At 50.5% G+C, this 8,515-nt stretch overlaps 1 protein-coding gene across 1 annotated transcript in view; it reads left to right on the forward strand.

Annotated features, from left to right (window-relative positions):
* Positions 1-1,560: 1,560 nt before the first annotated feature.
* Positions 1,561-8,515, forward strand: part of CD81 (CD81 molecule) — an 8,609-nt gene continuing 1,654 nt past the window's right edge. Inside the window, exons 1-3 of the mRNA XM_010137545.1 lie at positions 1,561-1,653; positions 4,717-4,791; positions 7,491-7,601. Coding sequence (XP_010135847.1) covers positions 1,588-1,653; positions 4,717-4,791; positions 7,491-7,601 — 252 coding nt within the window. The 5' untranslated portion in view covers positions 1,561-1,587. The remainder of the gene's footprint in view (positions 1,654-4,716; positions 4,792-7,490; positions 7,602-8,515) is intronic.

Here is an 8,515-nt window from a genome sequence, read left to right on the forward strand (position 1 = left end):
CCCTCCTTCCCTCTCTCCCTCCCTCCCTCCCGTGGCACCTAAATATAGCTGGATATAGCATTGTGTGAGCACGGCGCTGGTGGGAAACGCTGTCCGGAGGGTACCGCACTGGGGCTGCCGGGGCAGCGTTTCCGCCGCCGCCTCCTGCCTTGGCGCTTGGGTTGTTTGGGTGCTGGCGACTTCTGTTTTCGAGAGGGAAGAAGTGGGAGCCAAAGTTGACCCTTTCCCAAACCTGGTGTGCCCATAAGGGGATCTTAAACAAACCGAAACTGTTACTACGTCTCTGGTTTTTCAGAGAAGGCTTTCACTTGGCTCCGCTCTGCTCTCCATGCATGTCCTTTGGACTTTGCGCTTCAGCTATCAAAAGAGTGTTTAAAAGCTACGAAGATAAGAAAAACCTTAAACATGATAAGCATGTACAAGCAGTTTTAACCTCGAGCTCTGTTTATTTGTTAGTGCTGTTCCTAAAGGGGAGTTGACAAACTGATTAATAACTATAAAAACATTTTGACTGGGAGCAAAAGAAAACATTTCACTGAAGGGATGTGTCTCCATCTCAAGCACTGGCAGGATTCACTCTGTTGCTGTTACCTCTGGGATGCCCCACGTGTGGTTATTCTCATCCTGATTTATTTTTTTCCCTCGCTGTCAGTTAAAAATGCTGACTGCAGTCTTGCTTCACTTGTAATTATTTCTCTTATTATTTTTTTGCATGTGTCAAACTGCTTTTGAACGGAAGGTAGGATTCGCTCACAGAGTAGTAGAACAATACTTGAGAATATTAGTTAGCCAAAAATACACTAAATATACGGGGCACACCGGGAGAAAGCTCTGGTTTTGGAAAAGGAAGCAAATCCAGCTGAGCTGGAAGCACTTGGCTGAGTCATCACCGTGGTCTCGCCAGTCTCATGGTTGATCAGACGATGGTGATTACTAGCAGCAGCAGACCTGAGCCTTCAGCTAAGCTCTTGTTTCCTGGATGAATAAACATTCATTCCTCTGTTTTCTGAGCCCCCCTAATGCCCAGTTTCCAAGCTTTGAACTAGTTACGGAGTAAGCTGACTGTGCAGATCTAATAAGTTGAAGTAAAAAATGTCTTCCTCTCTGTAGAAGAACCTATAGCAAACAAAGGCTGGATTCTATTAAATGAGATGCTTAAGCAGTGCTTTTCCCTTAGTTTTGTGGCTCATCTGTCTTTGAAATGTTAGCTGGGTAAATACTTGTGTGACGTTTAATACAAATAAACCATGTGCCTTCGTGTTTATTTTAAAACATATGCTAAGTAATCATTTTTCTCTCCTCTGCTGAAATCTTTAACCCAGTCTGTATGCCTTGGGAGCTGCTGTGCTACCTGCCAGCTTCAAACACGCGGAGACCTGGCTCATGTAGGTCATGGTGTTCTATGTCTGCCACCACCTCTACACGTATCTCCTAGGCATTAACTCTGTGCTCCCGTAATTAGCCACCCCGGGGACCCGGCACGTCCGGCCAGGCGCCAGGGTGCTGCCGTACAGAGCTCTGCAGTAACGGCTCTGCCTCTTGCTCTCCCTTGCAGGAATCTACATCCTGATTGCAGTCGGAGCTGTCATGATGTTAGTGGGGTTCCTGGGATGCTACGGTGCTATTCAGGAGTCTCAGTGCCTTCTGGGAACGGTAAGAAACACAGAGCTTTGGATGCCGCTTGGCACCACGATGTCCCTGCCAGGTGGCACGTGGCTGTGCTTCCCCAACCGGGGCCTTTTCCAGCACATGGGGCTGGGAGGGTGCACGAGCCGGTAGGTGGGAACTCGCTGACCTCTGCCAGGAGCAGACAGTGCTGTTTGGCTGAGGGCATCTCTGCCCAGCCTGCTGCCAGCTCAGCCAGAGCTCCGGGCATGCAGCAAGCTCCTGCCCCTGCCTGGCTACAGGGCAGAGCCTGAAGCCAGCGGCATAGCAGAAGAGGTGCGAACAGCGGGGTGCTTGGGGATTCATTTTCTCTGTTATATGTGACACCTCCTCATGCTTCTATCCCCCCGCCATGGTCTGGCAGTCTTACCAAACACCCACTAAACCCTCTTTCATACCTGATGTCCCCTACAGCTTCTCCTTCCACTCTGTTTCAAGGCTGCCTGTGGCAATTCCCGTTCTTCTAACGAATCATATACTATTTTTAACTGTTTGGACAAGGAAACAGCAAAGATTTCCTGCAATGTCTTAGTGAGATCGTCTAGGTACATCCTGGAAAATCCATTACTGAAGTGCTACAGGCGTCCTTGATGTGAGGCAGCAGCTCAGGATTCCTGGCACGGGATGAGCTAATTGTATAAACTGTAGCCACACCAAAAGCCTTTACCTTGGGAGTAAGGGAGACCTATTTATTTAAAGCACATTCTCACATGTTGTTCAGCTTTAAACTCAATGAAAAAAAAAAGAAAAAAATTGGATGAGTAAAACATTTTTGAAAAAAATTGGATGAGTAAAACATTTTTAAAAAAAATCTTAAAAATTGGAAGGCCTTTACAGCACTTGGCTTCATTGGGACTGGAAGATTGGTGGTGGTGGAGTAGTGATCCTTGGGTGTGGATTCAGCTGAGACAGGGGGCAATGGAGCTGCTTTCCCTCGCTCTTGCAGATGGCTTCACCTCTAGTTGCTTCTGTTTCCCCACGAGAAGGGGGTGCTCCTCACCAGCTTTTATAAAGCACGTTTATAAAGAACGTTGCCGGGCGAGAGCTGCTGTAGGAGTTTGCAGGCGTTATCGCTGCTGAGGAGAATAGGAGGAGCCCACGCACAAACCTGACAGGGGCTGTAGCAGCGAGGTCTGGCAGCTTTGGAATGTTTTTTGGTTTTTGTTGTTGTTAACGAAACTCATTAAAGAACCTGAATTACCCCTCGCTCACTCTTGAAGTTGGAAAGAGGATTAGAAGGGCAGATGGTACAACGTACCTGTGACCCGACAGGGAAACTGGCTGCTTTGGCTGAAATTAGCAGCTCTAGCTGCCGCGTGCTGCCCGTGATTCTCACACCTTGGCTTGCCAAGAGAAGGCTGGAGACGCGTCATGGTGACACTTTCCATGGGCCAAGGCTCCCACCATGCTCCGAGGACGTTTCCAGGGTATTGCAAGGAAGCAGCTGCTCTCCCTTCTCCTGCAGCCAGCTGATGAGTGACTGTAGGATTATTGCTAAAGGGGGAAGTTCCAGGAAGCTCCACACTGTCAAAATCCCATGATGAAGGTGGCATGGGACAGTCAAGGCCAGGTTTGATGGGGCTCTGAGCAACCTGCTGTAGTTGAAGGCATTGCTGCTCTCTGCATGGGGAGTTGGACTAGATGACCTTTAAAGGTCCCTCCCAACCCAGTCTGTGAGTCTGTTGAAGCTGGTCAGACCGGAGGAGGGCAGGAGGGAGCCACTCGGATGGAGCAGGTGCTGCTCCCCGGGAAGGGGCTGGGGCACATCCAACCGCCTGGCCAGAATCACCACCGTGTTCCCATAGCATCAAGCTGGTGTTTGGCAGCCAACCTGCAGACCTGAGTCTGCAGAAAGTTGTACCTCCAACCTGGGATGAAGGAGCCATCCTTCGCTGGAAGGGAAACCACTGCAAGAGTGAGCCCTAGTGCTTAGCCAGAGAATTACAGTGGCATCGCACCCGCAATTTAGGGTGATTTGGTTCCTTGGGTGGATGTGGGATCCAGTCCCCCAAAGATGCTTCTAGAGAAACAGGGATAAAAGGTGTTTAAATAGGAGTTGGTTGTCAGGGACTGGATGTTGGAAGTTCTTCCCTGCTATCAGGTCAATAGTCCTGTTCCGTTTTGCTCCTTTGCTCTTGTACATGAGAGCCAGGTCACACCATCATTTTGGAAACTCCTGTTTCCTCTGTTGTTGAAGGAAATGTCCTGAATGTGTCTGGAACAGAGACTGCCCAGGAGCCAGGGGCTGTTGTCCTACCCCATACTGTAGTTTTGTCTTCTCCTGACTGCATTCACCTCTTCTGCCGCTTTTCTCCCATGGCAACTCTCCCACTTTGGGGCTTTTCCCAGGAAGAAGTCACGGAGGGTGATGTCACAGAGGTAGTGCTGGCTGCATGTGGGCTGTGCCTGTCCGTGCCTTCTCACTTGACTCTGATGTATGAGCTTTACAGCTTCCTATTCCCAGTCTACCAGACTGACCATCACAATGTGTTCTTGGGATCTGCACAGAAGGATGGAGGAGACTTTGGGGGGTGGCAGGGAGGAGTGCTGGAATGCACAAACAGGGTGGGACTGTGGGAAAACATCAGCGTTAGTATTTATGCAAAAAACTGCAGTAGCATTGCAGGGCTGTGGATGCCAAGAGAGCTGGCCATAAATCACACCCCGATGCCTCACAGCTCCTCAGCAGCTGAAATGGGCTTTTAACCCTCTGCTGGCAATTCCCATGCTCGGAGCATCTGGGGCAGAACCAGAAATTTGTCTGGATGGTCCTGCAGGTGCTTGAAGAGAGGCAATGTGTCTTGTGGTGCATAGGGCATCCTCATCCCTGTCAGTGCCTGTGTGCTCATCCCCACTTAGCCATCCCATGAGTAAGAGGAGAATGTGTTTGGGCTAAGCCTGTGTGTGAAAGATAAAACAATTTGAAGTCAGATGGCACCTTGCTCTGATCTCCATCAGTAGAAGTGCTGCTCCACACCTCTACCCACCTAATTGCTGCCTTTGCCTGTAGCCAGTTACCTTAAGTGTCCCTCTCTTGATCTGTCTTTGCAGTTCTTCACTTGCCTGGTGATCCTGTTTGCCTGCGAAGTTGCGGCTGGAATTTGGGGATTTGTGAACAAAGATCAAGTAAGACAACTCCAAAATGTGTGGTTTTGGGACTGAGAGGCTGGGTCAGAACCGCAGCGGATCCCGGCATGAGTTGTTTTGCTCATGAGCTGCTCTTGGACTGGGTCACAGGAGCTAGGGTTAGCTGTGCGATCTGGGCAGGCCACCTAACGCCTCCTGCCCATGTCAATGAACTTTAAATGTGATGGCAGCACCTGCCCCTTACGGTATATAGTGCAACGCCTGGAATAAAAATAGCCCTGTCTCGCTTGGGTCTCCTCCTTGCAGCCACGCTGTCAGTCACAGAGTGAGCTGAGTTGTGTATGAAGTTGTGAAGGGAAGCCGTCTGCACATCCTGGGTGCCAAAGGGAGAGAGTGAAGCCAGCCGCGTGGCCCCAAAGGGAGCGAATACCGTGCAGGGAGAGTCAGCGTCTGCGATAACGGGACTGCTTGATGCTTCCTGCTCTTCACAGTATCATATAACCCGCTGTTTGTCTGCCAGGACTGAGCTTGCTGCTGATCAGTATGTTGTGCGTGTGCGAGGGGTAGAAATCACCTATCTGTCCCAGGCACCTGCCAGAGCCTGCTTGGAGGAGGTCCCCTGGCTAGAACGAGTTAGTTAAAGGGCAGGACTGAAAACCGCAGCTCTCACCTTCCCTTCCTTCTCACCTTCCCTTCACTGTGGTCACATGTGGAGTTTGGTCTCGAAGAGCAAAACTATCAGCCTGTGGGAACCATGGCGATGCTGCAGCGAGCCCCGGGCTGGGTGGCGATCACCCAGATGTTGAGGGTTTGGAGGAGAGAGGGGGACTGCTTGTGCTCAAAGCGAAGGTTAGACTCTCTGGCAGAGCAGGAAATGTGTTTACTGTGCTAAGAGACGTAAGCCAGCTGCATAAGTAGGTGGTGGCCTGCTCAGCTTTCGCACGCACATAGGCTACAGATGACCAGCACGGCCGTGAATGGGAACACCCTTGGGGTCATTCGCTGGAGAGAGCATGACTTCACCAGAATAAACTCTTCCCTGGCTAAACATGTTATTATGCAGGCAGGGTGCTGTTTCCTAGCAACTTTGGCGAGATCATTAACCTTCACGGGGTGGGGGGGCTGTGCCTCCTGCAGATGTTAGTTTGTGAGTCCTGAAGAGTCCAAGATGCGCGACTGGACCAACAGTAAAAAACATGAAGCCTGAGTAAGGAGGACGGCCCCGTGGCTGTTGCTTTGCGTGCTGGGGAGAAGGCGCTCGGCCATCAGAGCGTAAAGCTGAGAAAGTTGGAATCTGCCAATACAAGAGGGATGACCTCAACCCCTCAAATTGATTTTGCAGTTTAAAATGAGAGGTGGCAGCGTGTTGGCCTCCGCTGCTTTTGCAGCCTTGGTGATGAATGGGCTGTTTGGAAGGCAGGCGGTTTGTTTCTCTCCACCTCAGTCGGGGCATCTCGGGAGCAGTGTGGGCTGGGAGGGAACTGCTGATCGATCCCAGGCATGGAGAGCTGCTCCCGGAGGGGACTCCCTGCCACCCCGGTGTGCAGCCCCTTGAGGGGACAGCCATCTCCTGTCACATCGGCACGGGATGCTCCTCCACAAGGCAGCCTCTCCCTCAGCTTGCCTTCTTGAAGAGACTTTAGGTACAGGATAGGAAGGCAAGAAGTAGGATTATTGTTTTATTTTTTGCCATGTACCAGAATCAAGTGGTTTGATCAGAAAACGTCACCCTCCAAAGCAAACTTTTTTGAGCAGTGATGGAGAAATGCTGGGATAATTGATTGAAATCAAGGTCCTTCTTGCTGCAGTTTCTTTTTTCGTGTGCTAGTGCAGCCCTGAGCTGGAGCAGATGTGCTGGAAAGCGTTTTCACTTTTTACTTGCTTGTATTTTTTTTGCTTCTCTTGCGTGTCTTCCTTTCATCCATATCTCCCAAATTATTGGAGGGTGTTAGAGGAGAAGCCGCAAGGCCGGTTTCCCTGAAAACAAGGTGTTGGGTTTTTGTTGTGGAGCAGACCCCATGGGTGGCTGCAGTTCACCAGCCCAGGAGGCTGGGCTGGAGTATGGATGAGACTTCTTGTTTACAGGTTGGGCTGTCCACCTCCAGGCAAAGGCCCAGCCGGAGTCTGACATCCATTTAAAAGTACCTGAGCTTCCAAATGAGCCACCTCACTAGGCGTTAGACTCTCCCAAGTTCCTGTCATCCCCTGCGAGCCAGACTATAAGCCGAGGTGCCCATACCTGCAGATGGCCTTTCTTGCACACCCCACCTCCTCCTGCCTCCCCCACGGTGGGAACCGTGTTGCCTGCTTGCTTTGTCTGCGTGCGTCAGGTGGTTCAGGACAAGGCAATGCTACATTCCTGAGCCCAGCAGCAAATCCACATGGGCTGAAGGCTGTCTCAGATCTTGGGGTTCACCTTCCAGGCCTTGGTGTGTCTCTGCCTGCTAGAGAGACCTCACAGAGCTCTTGGATAGCATGGGCTGGAACCTGCTGGCTCATGGATAAGGTTCTAAATATTTGCTGCTCTTAACAGGCTACAGCTGGAAGGATTAAAGCCCTGTGAAAATCAAGCCTTTTTTCACACACCCACACAAATAAACAGGGTCCAAATCTATTTAAAAACTGCTCCTCTACCTGTGAGTGCCATCAGAGGGAACCTGTCCCCTTCAAGCACATCTGCTGGTGTGTTTCCTCCTCCTCCTCCGGCTGAAAGGGAGTTTTTCCGCTGTCTTTCCTAGATAGCCAAAGATGTGAAGCAGTTCTACGATCAAGCATTTCAACAAGCACTCATGGCAGACACGTCGGAGACGAACAATGGGAAGGCTGTAGTGAAGACCTTTCATGAAACGGTAAGACAGTGGTGGTCCTGCTGCACGCTCTGCTTAGGTGACGTGCAGTTGGCCAAAGACGGAAATCACACCCAGCTAACTTCTTTTTAGATAACCAATCTTTTTAGCAGGGCCTGTTGTAACAGGACAAGGGGTGGCGAAGAGAGATTCAGACTAGAGAAGGAAGAAATGTTTTACGCTGCAGGTGGTGAGATCCTGGCCCAGGTTGCCCAGAGAGGTGGTAGAAGCCCCATCCCTGGAACCATTCCAGGGCAGGTTGGTCCTTGGGGCTCTGGGCAACCTGCTGTAGTTGCAGATGTCCCTGCAGGGGGTTGGACTAGATGAGCCCTGAAGGCCCCTTCCAACTCAAACCAGTCTGTGACTCTGATTCTGTGTGTGGTTTGTCAGTGGGAACGTGGTGAGGAGTGACTGTCGCTGCACACTGTGCCTCTGCCTCGGTGGAGAGGATCAGTCCAAGCTGAATTACAAGTCCTCAGGCAGGGAAAAAAAGCAATGCTGGATTTCTTGATGCTTATGAGCAAACTGGATCAAATGTGTTCTCACCACTGAGATGTTGCTGCCTGATTTCCAAGCTGTATGCAGAAATTTCCTCTCCATAGGAGTTTCTTGCAGCCAGAGAAAATGAGAATGTGGGAGGAAGGAGAATTAACAATGGGTGTCAGGAAAATGAATGGGAAAAACAGGGGCTAAAGCAGGTGATGCTACATGACTGAGCCTGTTGAGTTTGCCATTCTTACATGCCAAGAAACAGCTGTGCCCTCTTCAACGTTGTCCTTCACACTGTGCTGTGAAGTCTGGCCCCAGCTCTAATTAAGTTGCTTTTCATTTATCTCAGCACCCCTCATTTAAGTAAAACTCAATGGCAGAAAAACATTGCTCAGAGGAACTAATCCTGACCCTTCCTCTGCTCAGCA

This window comes from Buceros rhinoceros, unplaced genomic scaffold (assembly GCF_000710305.1).
Source record: "Buceros rhinoceros silvestris isolate BGI_N320 unplaced genomic scaffold, ASM71030v1 scaffold10816, whole genome shotgun sequence".
Taxonomy (NCBI): domain Eukaryota; kingdom Metazoa; phylum Chordata; class Aves; order Bucerotiformes; family Bucerotidae; genus Buceros; species Buceros rhinoceros.